The sequence below is a fragment of the Babylonia areolata genome, chromosome 21, assembly GCF_041734735.1.
Source record: "Babylonia areolata isolate BAREFJ2019XMU chromosome 21, ASM4173473v1, whole genome shotgun sequence".
NCBI classification, from domain to species: domain Eukaryota; kingdom Metazoa; phylum Mollusca; class Gastropoda; order Neogastropoda; family Buccinidae; genus Babylonia; species Babylonia areolata.
The window spans coordinates 16,829,902-16,851,256 of NC_134896.1; the positions used below are offsets into that span (position 1 = coordinate 16,829,902).

Consider the following 21,355-nt stretch of genomic DNA (forward strand, 5'->3'; position numbering starts at 1 on the left):
CACTGACTCTTAGTTCCGCAGCGTTGGGGGCTAGCTAGCCTTTGGGAACCATCCCAACGCCGACTGTCCTAGAACCCTCTTGGTCGAGAGTGGGGGTGTAACTTGGGCAAGACACTCTCCACTGTTCTGTGCCAATCATATTCTGACACTAAATTAGAGAAATAAGAAATGTGGAAGAGGAAATGCATTTGGTTATGTGGAAATGAATCGATAACCGGTGATTATTGTTGGTGTTTATTTGGTTGTGTGTGCGTGTGTGTTGTTTTCGGTGAGTTTTTTTATTTTTTTTTATATGCAGTAAAATAGTATTCATGATTTGGAAGCAAGCAAGCGCGCATGTGTGAGTGTGTGTGGGTGGTGTGTGGGAGTGGGGTGGCGCGCGAACCCGTGTGTATGATTATGTGTGTGTGATTCCATCGTGCACTGACCGTGCATTTATAATTCAATTATTCTTTTAGATATATGTGTGTGTATGTGTGTGTGTGTGTGTGTGTGTGTGTGTGTGTGTGTGTGTGTGTGTATCTACTTATTTATTTGATTATCCATGTGGTTTATTTATCTGATTAATTGACCAACTGACCAGCGATTGATTTTTATGTCAAATCAGAACAAACGAACAAAGAGATGTTGACAATTACCTGCGATCTGTTCTTCTGTGAGCGCCTCACTCTGAAAAAAACAACACCAAATCACGATCTACAACAGCACAGCAAGGCAGCAAATTCCAAGCTAATGAAAACATGATAGAAGCTGTTTGCAGGCTCGTGGTGTTCAAACATTAAAGCAGTATCACATTTCATATCTTTGGGTATGAGTTCTAGAAAGACATGAAAAGATCTTTATTGACAATAAGATGAAAAAAAAGTGAACATTATAGTTAATCGAAGTAATACGCAGGACACAGACAGACAGACAGACACAGAGAGAGAAAGAGAGACAGACAGACAGACAGAGACATAGAGAGACAGAGACAGAGAGAGAGAAAGAAAAAAAAAACAACAGCCAAGGCGCTGAAGTATGTTGGGAGCGTGTGAAATTGTTCCTGGTCACTCGATCCATATGTCTACTAACTCTATCTTGTAGCCTAAGTAACTGATTCCCTGCGAACTAACGACGTGAATTCAAGGTTGCAGTTCTTGCCTGTCGCCACTTTGATGGGTCACTTTGTGTCTGTCTGCTTTACTGTCCACGTTTCACTCTACTCGTCGTGGTTCATGCATGCTGGGTTTTGTGGAGTGTTGGCCAAGACGTAACGCGTCCGTCTATGAAGCGAGAAAATGTGAGTGCACTGGTTCGAATCCCATCGTCGCCAGTATTTTCTCACCCTCCACTAGACTCTGAGTGGTGGCCCGGACGCTAGTCATTCGGATGAGACGATGAACCGAGGTCCCGTTTGCAGCATGCACATAGCGCACGTAAAAGAACTCACTGCAACAAAAGTGTTGTCTCTCTGTAGAAAAATCCACTTTGATAGGAAAACAAACAAAATTGCAAGCAGAAAAAAAAAAAAAAATGGGTGACGTGGCGCTCTCTGTATAGCGACGCGCTCTCCCTGGGGAGAGCAGCCCGAATTTCACAAAGAGAAATCTGTTGTGACAAAAAGAGTAATACAACACAATACAATACAATATTTTTGCGTTTCCGTAACCCACCGAGCACTGACGCGGATTACAGTGTAGATCCTCAACGTGCGTATTTGATCAACTGCATGTGTATACACACGAAGGGGGTTCAAGCTCTCGCAGTTCTGCACACATGTTGACCTTGGAGATCGGGAAGAAAAAACAACTCCATCCTTCATCCACTAGGAGCCCCCGAAACTGGGGATCGAACTCAGGACACACGGACCAGAATCCAGCGCTCTATCCGCACCCGTCTCCTTTTGTTTAATGGTGTGGTTGGTGATGGTGCAGGCTGTAAGAGATACTCCTCTTGTCATTATCTACGACTAAGCCGCCCTGGTTTCACTTACACTTAGTTCATTTTCAGCTGACCGTGAGCGACGAAACGAAACGACAAATGCACAGAGAAAGATATATGTATATGTATGTATGTGTATGTATGTATATATATATATATATATATATATATATATATATATATATATATATATATATATAATTACCAGGGTTAACTTTTACACGGGAACATTTTTATTTTTGGCGCGTCACCTGTCCGAGCGTGTGTCGATCTTAATCGCTGATCGTCCAGAGAGCAAACAGCAGCTGTTTGGTCACCAAACCTGGCGTGGCGCTCTCACTCTAATCTCATCCTGCGACCCCACCCCAGCCCATTTACGATTGGGTGAGCGTTCTTACGCGCAAGGTCATTAGCCTTCCTTTCTGGTCGACAGTTTGTTTCATTTCCAACACCTTTAAAACGGCGTCCCAAGAAATTTCAAGGACCTGAAAGTGCATGTCCTAGACGTTTCCAGAACACTAAAGCACTGTCTCAAAAAGTTTTCAGAAGCCTTGTCGGACCTGAACCCTTGTTGCTGTCAAGACGTTTCCAGAGTCTTGAAGCGCTATCTCAAGTGTTCAAAACCCTAAAGCACTATCTCAAGAAGTGCTCAACGCCTAAAAGCGCTGTCTTAAGAAGTGTGCAGAGTGTCACCTGCAAACACTTGACGAGCAACAGAGTGGTTCTGAATGATACCAAAGAGGTAGTGTACATTATAAATAAAACGAGACCGAGCGCTAAGCCTTGAAGGACACAAGAAAGGAAGAAGGGAACGAGAAGATGTGAAATTGTTAACAGACACAAACCTTCTCCTGTTCGTCAAATAAGATGTGAACCAAATGAGTGCCATAGAATAAATGCCCAAAGTAGTATCTAACCGGGGAAAGATAATCGGGTGATCAGTAGTGTCAAACGCTGCGAGAAGATCTAACAAGAGAAGGATGTGGAGGGTACAATAACAGTTAATGCACATTGAATCACAACTTCACTCCAACAATGTCAAAACGAGCATACGAACACACATTTAAAAAAACACAGAAATATTCAAACATCAAAACTAAAAAAAATACCAAACCAAAGTCCACGCTCTCACCATGATGACAGGGAAGGAGGTGCGGTCCGGTAATGGGAAAACAAGAGAACAAAGCACGCTTGCACGCCTTGACGGTACAGAAAGGACTGACTGACTGACTGACCAACTACCACTGCCAACTGACCTAACCACCACCAGTACTTTTTCTCTCTCTCTCTCTCTCTCTCTCTCTTTTTTTATAATCCCCAAATACACACGTAGATCGTGGCACGTCGCCTTACCCACCACGGTGACGGCCAAGGAAACCAGAGGGATCAACGAGAGCGCACTGCTGGCCACCCTGGCTACCCGCCTACCTACCCTGCTGTAAACTTGTCTTCGGCTTCGCTTCACTGATGAGGGAGGGGGGTAGGGGAATGGGGGTGGGGGGGAGGAGTAGGGGATTGGGAAATGGGGGGGTGGGTGGGGGGACTGGGGGAGAGGAGAGTGGTGGAGGGTTTGTAGGAGATGGAGATGGTGTGGTAGGCAATGAACAACGTCCGAAACGGGTGTTATAGTTTTACCCACCCACACCCTATTCCCCTAATTCTTTCACAACCCCCCCCCCCCCCCACACACACACACACACAGACACACGCACATCCCCTATAACCTTTTGTTATCTTGTGAACATTTTGATGTCATTTCTTTTTGCCCTGAGGGCTGGATGTAAAAAAGCATATGCATGCTTATTCCACTTCCCTCATTAAAAAGATTCGTTCGTTCGTTCGTTCGTTCCCCCCCCCCCACCTCACCCGCTTCTGTTTTTGAGTCTCAAGATTGGCAGGTTGGTCCATTGGAGGGTACGATCGTCCATAACGCTGTTTATTGTTTTGTTTTTCGCTGCCGCCGATTTGGCTTCTTTGGTTAAAGGCCAGCCACCTGACGTTGCTGCTGGCTGAACAGTGGACATTATTGTACTGCCTGCCTGGCTACCTGCCGTGTACCGCTCAGTTGGAATAATGTCCACGTATGTTATTGGCGAACTGATCTGCGCAAGACTATGTGCTACATAAAAATGATTTTATTATCATTACTACTACTACGATGATGATTATCATTACTAGTATTATCATTATCGTCATTGTTGTTATTGTTGTTGTTTTAATTATCATTAAAATTGCCAGAAAGTCACGGGCAAACAAGCTCCCTGACAATGATATGCCTGTCTTTGTCTGCCCCAACTGTCAGCGAACATTTCGTGCGCAGATTGGACTATTCAGCCATCTGCGCACTCACAGATAGATTCATGAGCATCCTTCCCCCCACCCCACCACCACCCTCCCCCCATCCCCCATCCCCCATCTGGATGACAACAATGGTCATCATCGATCTCGATGGACACACCACCACCACCACCACCACCACCAATTATCATTAATTGCCACCTGTATTATCAATGACGGACACTATAACCGAATAGTTATAGAAATGTGGGGTCAAGGGGAAGGGGTGGAAGGGGAAGGGTGGGGGCTTGATATCATAATTATGTTAAGTTTTCGTTGTTTTAAACGGTTGTCCAGTGTGCCTTGCCATCATCCGTTTACCTATATCTATATTCTATGTCTATAGAATCCCCCATATCCATATCCCATGTCTATCCATTTCCGTATATCTATATTCTATAACTCTCTATTTCCCTACGCCTATATTTCATGTCATTCCATTTCCGTTTGGTGATATTCTATTTCTGTTGGTTTAAATATTCTTTAATTGTTCAACAATACACATGATTACAATGCAATCAATGACAAAAGAGCATCAACAAGCTTAAAGCTTATACTGTGCTCACAACGTTGCACTTCAATTTTAACATGACGGCTGATGAACCATATTATCATTTGTATCAAATAACATTCATAAACAGTAAGTAATGAAATAATGAAATAAAACAAATAAACAAACAATACATAATATAGTAAAATAATGCTATTATCAATATTAACATGAGATTAAATTTATTATCACCAGAGTAATCGGCCTGATAGAAGAGAAACACAAAGGGAAAAAAAAAAGAAATTTAGAAGAATGGTGGGTAAGGTGGTGGGGGAGGGGGAACAGAGGGGAGAGGAGAAATTCTGACAGATCATTGGCCAATTCATTCAACTTTGAATAATTGGTCAGTCAAATAAATCCAATACATATTTTACGAATAGAATCATGTTGTACCCGTTCTTCACAATACTTTCTAAGCTAAAATCTATTTGAATCGGAGATAAACTGGTGAACAGTTTGAAATATGAATATATTTGTATGATTTTGGAGAACAGGATCTCCATGCAACAGAGTTTTAACGTGAATGTTGTTTGGAGATAAAGTTAAGATTGTGTTTGCCCGAGCCATATGAAAGTCTTGACAAAATAATAAATAATGTTCAGCAGTTTCGCTTGCAGTGCCACAAGCACAAAGTGGGTCGTTTATTAAATGTCTGTTGAACATATCTTCTCTTAAGTCACTAATCCCTAGACGAAGTCGACAGTGAACGATTTGTTCCTTCCGTTTACCAAAGTAATAATAGCAAGGCACGACAGCATCGTTAGCACACAGGAAATGTTTAAGCTGGCTTAAGGAATTGCTAGTTTTAACATAATCAGGTAGAGAATTCCAGAGATAAGTAGTAGATGGTATGAATGATTTCCGATAGAGTTCGGTGTGAAATCTTGGTACGGTTCGTTCCAATGACCTGTGTCTATGGTAAGGGTTATTGTCTGAAATAAGACCAGGAACAAGATCATTTAGGTAATTAGGGCATAGACCGTTAACCATCTTGAAATAATGCACAAGTTTGTGTCTTTTCCTTCTTTCCTTAAGTGTACAGAACCCTGATTCTTGGTATATTTTTTGGTGACTTGTCCCACGAACAGCTCCAGTTATGGTTCTTAATGCTTCAAGCTGTAAATTTTCCAGAGAGTCTGATTGTGCATATGTGCAATTATCCCAAACAATATCAGCATAGTCAAAATGTGGTAATATGAATGATTTGTACATGATTTCTAATGCTCTCCTATTTAACTTGTACTTATACGTCTTAAGACAAGAAACCAACATAGTTACAGCATTGATTATACTTTTAATATGTTCCTCCCATTTCTGTTCATTTCCTGATGTCTATATACTCTGATATACTCTATATACTATGCTGATATTGTTTGGGATAATTGCACATATGCACAATCAGACTCTCTGGAAAATTTACAGCTTGGAGCATTAAGAACCATAACTGGAGGTCCCGTGTGCAGCACGCACTTGGCGCACTGAAAAAGAACCCATGGCAACGAGAGTGTTGTCCTCTGGCGAAATTACGTAAAATGAAATCCACTTTTATAGGTACACAAATATGTAAGCATGCACTCAAGGCCTGACTAAGCGCGTTGGGTTATGCTGCTGGTCAGGCATCTGCTCAACAGATGTGGTGTAGCGTGTATGGATTTGTCCGAACGCAGTGACGCCTCCTTGAGAAAGTGAAACTGAAACTATATACTCTGTCTATCCATTTCCTGATGGTTATATACTATATCAATCCATTTCCTGATGTCTGTATACTCTGTCTATCCATTTCCTGATGCCTGTGTATTATATCAATCCATTTCCTGGTGTCTGTATACTCTGTCTATCCATTTCCTGATGTCTGTGTATTATATCAACCCATTTCCTGATGCCTGTGTATTATATCAACCCATTTCCTGATGTCTGTGTATTATATCAATCCATTTCCTGATGTCTGTGTATTATATCAACCCATTTCCTGATGTCTGTGTACTCTGTTTATCAATTTCCTGATGTCTGTGTATTATATCAATCCATTTCCTGATGTCTGTATACTCTGTCTATCCATTTCCTGATGTCTGTGTATTATATCAACCCATTTCCTGATGTCTGTGTATTATATCAATCCATTTCCTGATGTCTGTGTTCTGTGTAGAGGCGCCATGGCAGAATCGATTAGGCACTGGACTTCAGACCCAGTGTTCACAAGTGATCAGGGTTCGAAGCTCCGTTTCGGCGTGGCGCTGTGTCCTTTTGGGAAGCCACTTTGCTCTGATTTTCCTCACTGCACCCTATGTATGAATGGCTGACCTGCTTGACTTCGGTTGGGGAAGGTAAAACTGTGTATAAGGCTCTAGACCTTTAACGATCGATCTTCTTATGATTATTCCACGTCTATCCATTTCGCGCATACAATGTACAATATAATCATATCAGAACATACAAATATATCATAAATAGACACTTTCTTTGCGGGAGCATGAGATCTGGTTTCTCCCAAATCAAATATATTTTTCATTTTTTTCTTTTCTCCCCCCTCGCCCAGCCCCCCTTCCCCTTTTTTTCATCTTTTTTTTCCTAAATCATAGCCAGGGCAGGCTTCTTAAGAAGGTTACTTTTTTATGGAAGCTTTTTAGTCAAAAACAGGAGATACGGAAATAAAGACAAACGGTCACTGAAAAATGTTGTTTCATAATACTAACTACATAATTAGTACATCATTTGATTTCCTTACACATACGATCTCACATTGATATGTTAGTCAGTCGTGTCCGTTCTGTGACCACCAGAACAGCAGAAGAGGCACCTCGATCCTGCTCTATATTATCTGGGCTAGAATTTATTTATTGTGGGGAGTGTCTTGCCCAAGTTACATCCCGACTCTCTCGGCCAAGAGGGTTTTAGGACATAATACATACATACATACATGTGCGTAAAATCTGCATTCTTACATACATACACACTTTCGGACAGGCACAGTAACAGACTTGCACCTGTGTCCACAGATTTTCACCCACACGTGTTTACGTGTTTACAATAATAATACAGTCATCATGGTATAAAGCATTCATAACTATAGGTAGGTAACTTCTCCTTTAATCATAATCCACTGCAATGCGACAAAACGAGGGTGGGTTTGGTTGGAGGCTGGGGTGGGGGGAGAGGGGCCGGGAGGGGGGGGGGGCATTTCCCTGGTCTGCCAAGCGGACTGGACTTGAACTGACCAACCGCCCCGGCTTTAAGCCACTCGAACACCCCACTCCACCCACCCACCAACTGACCACCACAACCTTCCCCACTCTGTCCGTTCCAGACCACCCACCCCATTGTTCGCCCGCTTTTTGTCGCATTGCGACAAAAGAGGTGGGGAGGGAAAGGGGTGAGCGGGGGGATGGCGGGGGGAGGAGGAGGAGAAGAGGCGCGGTGGGGAGAGTGGAGGTGGGGAGGCAAGCAGGTTCTGACTTGCCTAACACGCGCTTGTTCAACTTTCACTACGAGTTGTGCAGTAAGGCCATTCCTCGTACTGTGTGTGTGTGTGTGTGTGTGTGTGTGTGTGTGTGTGTTCTTTCGCGGGTATTACGTGTGTGTTCTTTTCTCTTGCCTTGACAACCATTGGTGGGTATTTCAGATCGCGCTGTGTGTGTGTGTGTGTGTGTGTGTGTGTGAGAGAGAGAGAGAGAGAGAGAGAGAGAGAGAGAGAGAACAGAAAAGAATTATTCGTCAACAGTGAAACCTTAAGACACGAGGCAAACACGTGTACTGTGCGAATCTCTTGTGTGTGTGTGTGTGTGTGTGTGTGTGTGTGTGTGTGTGTGTGTGTGTGTGATGTATTAAAAACAATTCATTCGATGAAATACTGTAAAAAATCAACAACAAAAAATAATAAAGAAAAAAAAAACCCGTTTGTTTTACATTTATTATCAATATAATTCAAATATCTCCCCGTTAAAAATGTTCGGTCTTTGTTTATATACCTACAATGCGGGGTTTTGTTGTTTAAGGCGGCGAAGTACATTAATATCCCTTTTGTGTTTATGTCTTATCATCTTCGCGTGTATCCTTCTTCTAAGGGGCTTTGGGCCTCATCAAAAAAGTATCCGAGACCGACTCTGTATCTCTGTCTTTTTTCTGTCTGTTTCTCTCTCTTTCTCTCTCCCTCTCTCTCTCGTTCGCTAGCTCAGTTGATCATAGCATTTGATTTCTTTTGTTGGTCGTAAATCTTGATTTTTTTCTTCTCTTTTGATTATTGGTGCTCTGTTGAAAATCATATCTAACAAAGGCCGTATGAAAATCACAACTGAAACGTCTCTTTTTAATAGCGTCAAATAAAAGGAATTCTGTTTTCACAGACCCCCCCAACCCCCAACATCCCCCCCCCCCTCTCTCTCTCTCTCTCTCTTCTTTTTACATGTTTTACTTACCGCTTTTCACGTGGAGTAGTTGTCGCCATTATACATTGCTCCCTGAACTGACAAGAAGTAATTGCTTTAATAACACGGACCAATCAGTAAGTTTCACGCAATAGTTTCCTGGAAATCAGAGAGGTACAATTTTAAAAACCAGTACAAAATCTAAGCATCTACCCTTATCTGATTATTGATCATAACTAATAGGCCCACATGACTTTATTTCGCATGTTGATCATTAAATCCTCGCCAACAAATAGTAGTTTAACAATCGGTAATGTTACGCATAAATCATTTTGACTTTTTGTTTCCGTCAAAGTATTTAACTGAACCTCTTAATTTCCTCATTACTGAACAAACAGAAATATGCAACAAACAACAAAACCGCGTTCACGCAAAGAAAGTGTCAATGTAAAGAAAGAAATATTTGATTAAGAGATTCCCGCGGCCGTTTGTTGAATATGCCTATGTATACAGTTTTAGCTGGGGCTGAAAAACACCAGTACAGGACTGCTGGTTTCTTTTGTTCATGGCCAGAGTTGGCGTTTGGACTCTCTCTGAGACGCCTTTTAAGACATACACAACCATTGCACGAACACCGCGTATGCTCAGTTCAATGTTGGCATTTGAAGCGTAGTCACCGTGGCTGTACATAAAATTTTTGCCTTGCACAGCGATCTGATGTTTTGGAAAATACATATGAATATTATGACGAAAATAGCGATTATCATTACGCAATAACGTCTTTCGTCACGTCATGTTACGTCACATTTGAGAGCTTGCAGAAAAGCTCTCGTACTTCTCTCTCTCTCTCTCTCTCTAAAAGATAGAGGTTGGGGGGGCGGGGAGGGGGGGGGGGCGGCAGGTTACAGACAGAGAGAGAGAGAGAGAAAGAGTTTATTAAAGCGGAAAAACTGATAAGAAAATATTTTTTTAAATTAAAAAAACACAAAAAAACAAGCACTTGATTTCTACGCAACAAAAACGTTAAATAAAAAGGAATTCTCTGTTCACTTTATACCCGTATACCACTTTTTTTTCTCAATCTGTGATTACGAAACAGAAGTTGGTTTTCGTAGTTTTAGATGCAGAGAGAAACAGTTTGTGACAACATTTAGACACACGTTTCACACATTGTAGGCTCTATATATCCTTCCGGGTCTATATTCTAACATTTCATCAGTCTATATTAATTTTGTTTCATCAGACACTTCTTGGTAGTGATCAGTAGGCCTAATGGTCAGCAGTGTTGTGTGACCTTGGGAAGCACAGACCTGAGGGGGAAGTAGATCTATGGATATGTAGGAATGACCCCGAAAGAAAGGAAAAAATGTAACAGAAGTGGAACTTGTGATGACTGTGATCGATCTGTGAGCTGTGGCTGTTCAGCACGCTCTCGGTGTTGCACAAGGGATTTTACAAATTTCTCTGTGACTCTATCCATCTGTGTAATGTGCATGATACTACTACTTTCTCCCCCCCCCCTCTCTCTCTCTCTCTCTCGCTGTGTGTGTGTGTGTGTGTGTGTGTGTGTGTGCGCGCACGACTGCCTGGTGTATATGTCGCTTGCGAACTTGCTACCATAAGCACTACTGCCGACGCTTTGCTTTTTCACATCTCTTACAGTGATGCGTTTGTTTCGTCTGCCTCTACTGTATGTGCTTATGATTTTCGATTTATGTTTGTACCTTTTATGCACTACCCCCCACCCCACCCCCACTTGTGACCCGGTACACTTTTTAACAAAGACATATTTCAGTTCTCATCCCAATAAGTGCTTCTGTGAGTGACTACAGCGAGTAATGGAGCAAGCGCGGGGTAGAAAGGGAGAGAGAGAGAGGAGAGAGTGTGTGTTATTCATACTACACACAATTAGTGACAAATTAGATATAGAAACAAAGAAATACACAAAGGAAAAAAAAAAACACAGGAGCTATAGCGAGCGAGCGAGCGCGAAGGGGAGAGAGAGAGGAATGACTGATTAGCTTTCTTTTTCTTTCTTTCTTTTGAGAAAGAGAGAGAGAGAAAGACAGAAAGAGAGAGAGAGAGTTGTTACGATCAAACATCAATGTTGAAACAAAGAAATCAACGGAACAAAAAATAAAATATAAAAATATTAAAAAAATAAAAAGGACATGCAGGGACGACGGGAGATAATGAATGTATGCTTATTGTGAAAGCTCTTCATCGAGTTGTCGTTCCTAGGCCGATGATCGTGCTCGTGTCGGTCAGTTGAGGCGATATGCTTTCTCGTCAGGATTTGGGCGGCTTCTGTCACCTTCCACTACCAGAAATGACCTGTGCACAACACTGTTGTCCTGTCCCGGTCAGTACTACTATTCTGTGACGCCTTAAACTGGCCTGGAACTCCCTCTGATTCAGACAGTATGTTACAATTCAAGACAAGTTTGCAGCACTCAACGTTTTTATATGGAGAATTGTAATATTCTATGCTTGGAAGATAGGCATCCTGTCTGCTTTTTAACTTTACATATAGGGTAGGTATGCGTAATTGCGAACAATCCAATCGAAGCGACCAACTCAACGCGTATGCTGTAAAGACAATATGTCGTAAGATAGTCAACCGTAGTTCTTTTGTTTTTGAAGGCTTTCTCCGACTGGTTGCACCAGGAAAAGGTCGTCTGCTCATTCTTTTCAACGTTTTGTAGACGTTTGAAATAGCAGGGATGCCTGAGGGAAAGTGCGAACGGGCAAGTGTAATTGCGAACGATGGCTGTGGGTACATGTGTCTCATTGGACATAATATATTATTGGAACATCACACCAGACTGTTATATTGTTGGTTTTGATCACACATGCACACAAACAGACATTTAAATACAAACGCCCCACACTGCACACAAACACACTTTTGAGAGAGCTCAGTAACTGTGCAGCATCGTTCGACACAGATTCCTGTCAAAACTGACGTTCTGATCTGTCACCAATATGCTTTCTTAAATTCTCCCAGCAGAGGGGATCTTTATCTTCAAAGCGCATTCAGCTTATCCGATCAAATCAAATATTATAAACTGTGTCAAAGTTCAAGTCTGCAACTGGCTTCCCTTGACTTAAGGATTTTGAGAGCACGTTTGTAACCTTGGTCGGCAGTGGTGCGCGAAGAGAAGAAAGAGCGCGGAAACAGCCAGAAATAGCTTATGTTTGACTGGTTCTTGGAAATGGATATTCATTAAGGTATTAGAAAGAGTTCGAACCAGACGCTGAATTGTGAAATGCAACCGTTAAGAACGCTTTGAGGTGGGGCGGTGTACAAATCGTTCGCAATTACAATTACACGGTGTTCGCAATTACCCATACCTACCCTATTTGGCATTAGCAAATGTATTTCTTAGTAGTCATTTATTTTTATTTCACTGAATCTTTACACACACACACACACATACACAATGTATATTGTTAGATTGTTGTGCTTGTGAGTGAGACCCCTCTGCCAGTTGACCGCCATTTTGGTATCTGTGACCGTCTTGGTATCCAGATCAATCCAGATTCAATACCAAAATAATAACGGACTGCTAGCAAAATGGTCACGGATACTAAAAAGAAGGAAGGTAATGTCCAATTTTAGCTACCTTAATTCCTGGAGCTAAATGCACGGTATATTTCGTGTCTTTTCCAATGCAGGCACGAAGTATAACACACATAACAATCATCTGACCTCTGTCATCCACTCTGAGTAGGTAAATTGTGGTGTAAATTGCCTGAAAAACCACCGTCATAACCCCATACTAACCTGATAACATCACACGCTTTCCTGCAACTGCAATTTTGGCGGCTGTACATGAGAAGGAATACCATAAACCGATGTGTGTGTGGTGTGTGTGTGTGTGTGTGCGTGTGTTGTTGTTGTTGCGGTTTTGTTTTGTTTTGTTTTTGTTTTTCATCTAAGACAATTTTAATCTGGATTCGAAACCGGCAGGCTGCCGTTTCCCGCTGTTTCCGTCTTTGGTATCGCATTTCTGAAGTGGGGTAATGAAATACATAAGCATTTTTGGCCATAATATCATCCCGACACCAAACTCGCCTCCAGGGATTCTTTTAAATCTGAGAGCATGGAACATAGTCATTTGGGCTTGGGGGGATTGGGGGTGGGGCTGGGGGGGTGGGGCGGTAACCACAGTGGCAAAACTGTGGCAATTGTGTGCGTGCGGATTGTGGAAGCTAGGTGCGAGTGAAGCTGCACAAATGTTTTCATGCACCTTATTTGTTTATGGGATCGACGTAAAACGCTTATGTCTACTGTTTATCTGTCAGCGTGTGTTATGTGGATGCGTAATTCCACCGAGTGATGTTTTGTGTGTCTGCGAGATGCACATCATGTATACATGTTACTGTGAGTGGGGATACGTGTGCGCACATGAATGAACAGATCCACATTGCCTGACAGCATCTACACGCTGTGTCGGTTTCCTCTGGCACCAATGTGGTTAGCTATCTGTTTACAAATACAGAAAATAATGTTGGGGCTCGGAACGCCTCCCTGTCTTACTGCCACTGGACATTTTAAAAATCATTTCATGATTTGCACATGCACATGAAAGTAGTCAACAATGCAAAAGTGAGGTATACTACAGAATGTGACGATGCTGTGACTAATGTTGTTTTCGTTGGGTGTGTGTGTGTGTGTGTGTGTGTGTGTGTGTGTGTGTGGAGCAGACAAGAAATATTGTGTATGCAGACCCAATGACTAAATCCTCTTCAATTTTGAATGCAAACACAAAATTAAATAGGTTAAATACATAGGCTGATTATGTCAAAGACAACCTCCATCTGCCCACAGTGAGACACAAATATACATTTATTTATTATTTACTATCAATACGCACCCCCAGCCCCCACCCACGCCCCCCTCAAACAAAAAAAAAAGAAAAAAAAAGATGTTTCTATTCGACATTTGCTATTTCAGCAAGCATTACAATGAAAGAGCTGCCAACACAGCCAAACACTATGACGTCATCTCTGATGTTCTCAATGTTCAAGAACCCCCCGGGCCCCTCCCTCCGTATGTCACAATTATGGTGCTCTGAAATTAGATAAACCTTTAACGAGAAAAAGAAAGGGAGGTGTGAGGAGGTAGATACAGCGTATGCAGAGAGATATATCCGCAATGGGAGAGGCAGCGGACGCGTGCAGGAAGTGAGACAGGGAGGGAGACAGCATGTGAATACGCACACTCGAAGCAAAACTGTGTTCAATTTATTTCTGTAACATTGGTCTACAGTTATGTATTGAAACACTTTCCACTGAAATGGATTGCAGATGCTGGTTTAAAAATATATATACTGAACCGAATTCATATCTAGTTGTGCTTGCGTGTGCGCGCGCACACACACACGCACACATATACACAAAGGTGCGTACACACACACACGCACGCACGCGCGCACACATACACACTCACGCACACACACATACACACGCACACAGTGTAGGTCTGACTAGTGCGAAACTAGCTGGTATAATGACTGAACTTTATCAACGGAAGATTTTTGTCGCTTCCATTACGTCTTGAAACTTTTTTTTGAAACATTACTGCACACTACACAACGTACAATATACCGCACAGCAGTATGGCAAACCTTGTTCAGTTCTGTTTGGTGAAAATCAAGCATCGTGTTTTAAAAAAAAAAATATGGTGGGGAAGGGAGCGGTGTGTGTGTGTGTGTGTGTGTGTAGCCTGGAATTCTATTTCCAATCTCAGGCAGTTTTCATGTGGCAATATTGGTATATGTGCGGGTTTTATTTGAATTATCTATGCACGGGTGGAAATACAGTGTCACTGTAAGACAGTACGAAGCTTAAGTGCGCGCGAGTGTGTGTGTGTGTGTGTGTGTGTGAGCGCACGCGCTGGGATGAGGATGGGTTTGGTTGGGTTTTTTTTACTTATTTATCTTCTTACTGTTTTACACACTTTACATTGATTGGTTTGTTTTTGTTTGTTTTGTTGTTGTTGTTTTTTTTAACTTTTTTTGGTAAGATTTTGTTTCAACAAGATTCGACCTAAATCCACCGGGCAGTGAAAAACCGACCAAAGCAACCGCTCACACTCCCTCCTCCTTCCAGTGATTCAGCAGGGTGGCGGGGAAGGCTTGACAGACAAACCGCACTCTCCTGTTGGCTAAATAAAAACAAACAGCACGTGTGTGTGTGTGTGTGTGTGTGTGTTTCAGAATAAGACAGAAATTCTTATTCCAACCAGAGCCACTTTTTCATCAGGGTAGATTTCTCACAGTTGCACTCTACCCATTTCATCCAGATCCAATCATCCAGATCTATTAAGAGATCATCCAGATCTAATCTTAATCCGTTCACAGATCATCACCCAGATCTTTTCACAGGTCATCCAAATCGGAGTTGATGTCGCTAGGGTCGCTCAGGCCAGACAGTGCACCCTCGTCATCATCGTCATCCTCCACGCCGAAGTCTGCCAGCAGGATGAGGGAACCCATGGCCTCCTCCGCCTCCTTCTCCCCCATCTCCCCCGTGCTGTCGTCTGAGAAACTGGCCCCTGGTGAGTCCAGCAGGGCGGGGTAGAGATGGAGGGCCGGCACCGATCCGCCGCTGGCTGCTGCGGGGTTCTCTGGCACCAGCAGCAAGTCCTGAGGCCGGTGGCTGCTGCCTGTCGCTGTGTGGCTGCCACTCTCCTGCTCGTTGGGGTGCTGGGCGTCTTCTGGCGTGGTAACCGCTGATGGTGCCTGTGCCTGTGCCGTCTCTTGCCGGTGGTCCGGGACTGCCGCACTCGCTTCGTTCGCGTTGCCTGGTTCCGGGTCCACGGGTGCTGCGTAGTCGCTGGCTCCTGCGTGATGGGAGTTGATGTTACCGCCTGTGGTGTTGCAATGCTGATCCAGTATTGTGTGTGATTTTGTCTCAGCCATGTTGGAGTGTGGCTCCTCACCATGTCCTGTTTCGCCTGAGCTTACACGGGATTGTGCGTCAATGAGGTTGCCAGATGCACTGAGAGAACATGTTTGTAAAACAGAACACTGCAGCTGCTTACATTCCACACCATCTGAACTGCAGATAGCCATGTCTTGAACTTGAGAGGAATGGGGGCGATCATTTGCAGGGATACAGAACTGGGATTCTCTGTCGTGATCTGTGCATGACGGCTTCTTGCCTGATTCCCCCAACAGCGTCTTCACCGGAGTTCCTTGCGTAGTTATGTTTTCTGCTTCTGGCTCTTGGGTTGGCACGACTCCTGCCACTGTCACATGTGCATGTTGTGCTGAAGAGGCCGTATCGGCGCCGTTCTCACAAGTCTGTTCATACATCCTGCCTTCCTTTCTGCCACAAGGATTATAAGTGCGTTTTGTCAAACCACGCAATCTCAAAGACTTCCGTATTTTAGGAGGGCTGGCAGCTGGGCTTGGTGTTAACAACGAGCTGTTGCGCAGTCCTGTACAATCCCCTGTTTCAGGAGAATGTCTAACAGGGTGATAGGACGTCGCGGACAGCACACTGCCCTCCACAGAGTCAATTTCTTTGTCTTTTTCTACAAGATTTCCTTCACCTTCTGCAGGTTCTTTTGAAACAATTTTTATGTCTGGGTGGCTGGTTGTTTTTGTTTCTGTGAAGCTGATGGTGTAATTCTTTTGTGTATCATTTTTCAAATCATCTTTCTCGCATCTTTTCATGCCAGTATCAAATGTGGCTATCAAGGCATTCAGTTTTTCACTGTGCTTTCTGGTTGGGGCAGCCAGTTTACCATCCACTGTGCGTGGAAATGTGGAAGTGCTGACTACTGAAATGTCATCCTTCGATACGTGGGACACTGAGTGTGAAAATGCACCGTGATATGATGCCTCTTTTTCCAGGCCTTGTCTACAACACTGTGGAGAACAGTGACGGCGCTGAGTGGGTAATGTCTCATTTTGCTGTTCCTCTTTGTTGTAATGTGTGACGTTCAGTGGACAGGGCTCGACCCCCTCGAATTTCAAGACAGACTGATCTTGGTGTTGTTCCACTTTCCCGTTACGACTCCTCTGTGTTGTGTCCGGGCGCCCTTCAGAATCTCTTACACCGTTGGAAGACTCATGTGATAGCTCCCTGCAAGAATCCTTGACTGCACGATGTTTGTTTTTTTCATCCGCGCTTTTTGTAAGCAGCTCCACGCAGTTTTCTGGCTGTCTGGATGCGGCTGAACAATGCCTGGCATCTGGATGTGGAAGAGGCGGTTTGTGACCCCCGTCTACTTCAGAAGCTGTTGGCAGGAGTGTGTCCTCTAACAGTGAAGACCTATCTAGTTCTCCTTTACTCTGTACTATTGGAGTATTAGTACCATCATACTGGCGATCTTCATCTTCCGTGCTTTGAAAGGGATGTTTGTTGGCTGTGCCTATCTTGTTTTTGTGATCAATATGTGTGTCTCTGCTGACATGCCCTGCTGTTTTGGATTCACCACTCATAACACTGTCTGCGTGTTCAGTGGTAAGAGTTTCGTGAAAGACATCGTCTTGAACTGCTGAAGCACTCTGCTGGCACAGATCTGCCGACACGGTTGACACTTCTGAACAAACAACGTTGACATAGTGTGAAGTATTTCCAGAGGGCAGCGTGGTATCTGTTAACTCTGATGATAGTTTGTGTTTTCCTCCATTAACTTGAGCAATGTTTGAACTCTTGTCTGTGCCACCCGACATCTGCTTTTCATTACCAAGTTCCAGTTGTTTCTGCGCACGTTGCTCAGACTCCTGTGTAATGCGTGTCACTGTGGTAGGTGTAATCACCGTATGAACAGAGTGGCTGTGTTCAGACTCTAATATCCCTGCATTGACTGAGGACATTAGGGCCCTGCCAGGACTCTCCATTGTATAATCTGCTGAGTCACTGACTTCCCGACGCTTCGCCAGAATAACGGACAGCTGGTTGTCGTCAATCATACGACATCTCATCGTTCTGTGAATGTCTGCCAGTTCATTCAGTGAAATCACCTTGTTACAGTCACTCTTTGCCCGCGTAGCAGGAATGAAACCCTGTTTCCCTTCAGTGTAGCTGTCACCAGAACCTTCTGACGAGTCTTCTTGCTGAGTGTCGCCATCAGAGTGGAAGACGTTTTCCCCAAGGACGCCAACCATTTGCAATGGCGAAGAGTCGTCTCCTGTCACTTGTGCAGATACTGACTTCTTACTGACACACACCTGCTCTAGCAGGCCCCTTTCTCCTCCAGGTGACGCACGCTTTTCAACACAACTGTTTGTACGAGAAGAGAGACATTCTCCTTGGATAAGCTCCAGAGTGTCAACAGCAGGTTTTGAGAACATGTCTCTTTTCTTCGTTTTTGTGTCATATGTGGTTGTCTTTATCAAGCATTCACTTTCGTCTGTTTCTGTGCCCGTCTGCCAAGGATACTGATCACGATTGTTATTGGCACACTCCGCTTCAGCAAAACTAAACAAGGAAGAGCCGGTTCGGGATTTCATGCTGGAAGACTTGACAGCATCAGGAGAATTAGAATCCGGGATGCTACATATGGACGTTGTTGAAAACCCTTCACTGGACATGTGACTTTCACCCAGTTTGTCATTACTGTCTTTGGAACACATCCCTACATTGCCATGAGTATGTGATTGACTATGATTAGTGTCCCCGAGACACTTGGTATTCTCTTCCTTTGTTGCGTGGCCACAAGTGTTTGGTAATTCCTCTTTGCGGTACCTGGGTCTGGGTTTAGCTGGCTTTGGGCTGTGTCCTCTGCCTCCACTGCTGGTGGAGGTAGTGCTGTAACTCGCGGTGGAGTAACTGGATGTAGAGTCCAGACTTTTGAGAGAATCTGACGGTGCTAAGAGTTGCAGTTGTTTTGAACTCGCCCTCACTGCTGTTGGTCTCCTGCTGCTGCGTTGTTTGTCTTGGGAACTGGAATTAGCAGAAGAGCGGAAAAGAAATTCCACATCAGAACAGCCGCCAACGTTTGATCCCAAAGAGGTCAGGGAAGGTAGGGACTCTTTGCATCTGTTGTCGGTGGAGATGCTATTCTTTGCAGAGATCTGCCCTGTTCTCTCCTCACCCAAGTCTTTCGCCAGAGGTTCTTTCTCTGCATTCAGCACAGCGGGCTCATCCCCACCGCCCCCTTCAGCAACAGCCAGCGAAGGGTTAGTGTCCAGGACACCTTCAGCCATCGTGTTTGTGTTTTCCAGCTGGTCTTTGTCCACAGACTTGGGCGATCGGCATGACGAGGCACGTCGCCGCCGAGAGGGGAGAGTGACAGCCTCAGGACTGCTGGTGCCGGCAGGCACTGGGATGAGGGCGGTGGTCATGATCTGGGGTGGCATGGAGCAGCCAAACGGAGAAAGTGCCTTGGCCATTTCTGCAGAATACTGAGGCTGTTGGGCCATGAAGTCTGATGAGGCATTCTGCATAGACGGCTTTGGCGGCAATGGCAAGTTGCGAGCACAGGATGGTTTCTCTCCAATCGCCGTCTGTCTGCCGTGGGCCGTGGCTGTCGGTGAGGTGAGAATGATGGCATCAGACGACAGGTCAGCCGTACTGGTTAGGTTGGAAGCAGAGGAAGAGGTATTGCTGCCGGAGGTGACCATGGCACCTGTTTGCATCAGCCACTGTCTTCGGATCTGCTGAAGATCGTCAATCCTCTGTAGCTGTCTTTCCATGTTTCCACCCTGCAAATCAAGACCACAATCTCTTTACTTTTGTCCGCTGACTGACTGACTGACTGCTTAGTTTTTACGGACATCTACCTCAAATGGTTTGGGGGACAAGGATTCCAGGACAGAGGAAGTGTGGACGGCTTAACTTTGACTGTGGTGTTTATCTTAAGCGTCCTTTCAACCACGCACAGAAAAAGAAAGACAAGAGACTAAAACGCCTATTGGGACATTTGAATGTGTGTGTGTGTGTGTGCGTGTGTGTGTGTGAGTGCGCGCGCGCGTGCGTGCGTGTGTGTGTGTGCGTGTGTGAGAGAGAGAGATAAAGAGAGAGACAGACAGACATTGTTATGTCACAGAACTATTGGGCTCCTGACAACTGACTGAGAGCAAGAAATACATGATTATAGTAGATTTATCAAATGATAAAAATGTACATTTATATAGCGCCCTTTCTCTCTAAGAACTGAGGGCTTTACATGGAAGAAAAAGAATAAAATTGCATGAATTACTCAGTTACAAACTGCATAAATTATTCATGTCCACACTTTCTCGAAACCCCTCCCTCCCACCCACTCTCTCTCTCTCATTCGTCATGCATCCAAAGTGAGCTTACAGGCATGGGGTGGTGATGGAGAAGAAAGAAACTGAGAGAGCTTATAGATAGGTTTTAAATAGATTAGTTTTTAGTGAAGAGCGAAAGGCAGAGATAAAATCAGATGCACGGATATGAAAAGAAGGTACAGCAATTTCTCACTCTAAACTGAATAATAAAATAATCTGTAGATCATTCAGACAGAGACAGGCACACAGTTACAGAGACAGAACATGGCTTAGCGCTGGGTCGACTTTTCTGGCAATCTGTCTGCTTTTTTAAATGCAAAGCTGCAAAGTGAGGCAGCTGCAAATACATAAGCATATGTTCTTATACTGCGAAATTTTACAAGACATACTTTGTCTTCTACTGTGTGATGATTTTCTTATCTTACCTGCAGTAATTCCTGTGGAACCCTGGCTTGAGATAACTGCAAACACACACGTACATGTAAGCATAATTGGTTGATTGGAATATTAGACTCATTTAAATGGATTACAAGACACAAAATTATGAGAGAGATGACGCAGAGAGAAAGAATGCTTGCGTCATGTGCGGGTGTGCCGTGTGTTGTGGACGCTTGCGTGGATGTGAGTTGTGTGTGCGTGTGTGTGTGTGTGTGTGTGTGTATGTGTGTGTGTGTGTGTGTGTGTGTGCGTGTGCGTGCGCACACGCGTATTACTACCTGTGTCTATGTTTGCAAGCACGAATGTGTGTGTGTGTGTGTGTGTGTGTGTGTGTGTGTAGGAGTGTAACAGGTCTTCATTTTGTTTAATGATATTCCATGACCAATATATGTAAACAAACATGTAAAGTCAATTTCATACCCGTCTTTTCTGTATACCTCTTTCGTGTTGTACACGCACTGACATTTACATTATCAAATTTCAAAAGCAGTCCTTTCTCACAAGAAATACTCAGTACTTTTCAGATAAAATTA

General features: G+C 43.8%; 2 protein-coding genes across 2 annotated transcripts in view; both read right to left on the reverse strand.

Moving 5' to 3' along the window:
• LOC143295692 (calmodulin-like) overlaps positions 1-2,673 on the reverse strand; it is a 6,697-nt gene extending 4,024 nt beyond the window's left edge. The window contains exons 1-2 of the mRNA XM_076607313.1: positions 2,656-2,673; positions 639-663 (exon numbers count right to left, since the gene is read on the reverse strand). Coding sequence (XP_076463428.1) covers positions 639-663; positions 2,656-2,673 — 43 coding nt within the window. The remainder of the gene's footprint in view (positions 1-638; positions 664-2,655) is intronic.
• An 11,661-nt stretch (positions 2,674-14,334) lies between these two features.
• Positions 14,335-21,355, reverse strand: part of LOC143295844 (uncharacterized) — a 72,693-nt gene continuing 65,672 nt past the window's right edge. Inside the window, exons 25-26 of the mRNA XM_076607495.1 lie at positions 20,810-20,845; positions 14,335-19,835 (exon numbers count right to left, since the gene is read on the reverse strand). Of these exons, the coding sequence (XP_076463610.1) occupies positions 15,555-19,835; positions 20,810-20,845 (4,317 nt within the window). The 3' untranslated portion in view covers positions 14,335-15,554. The remainder of the gene's footprint in view (positions 19,836-20,809; positions 20,846-21,355) is intronic.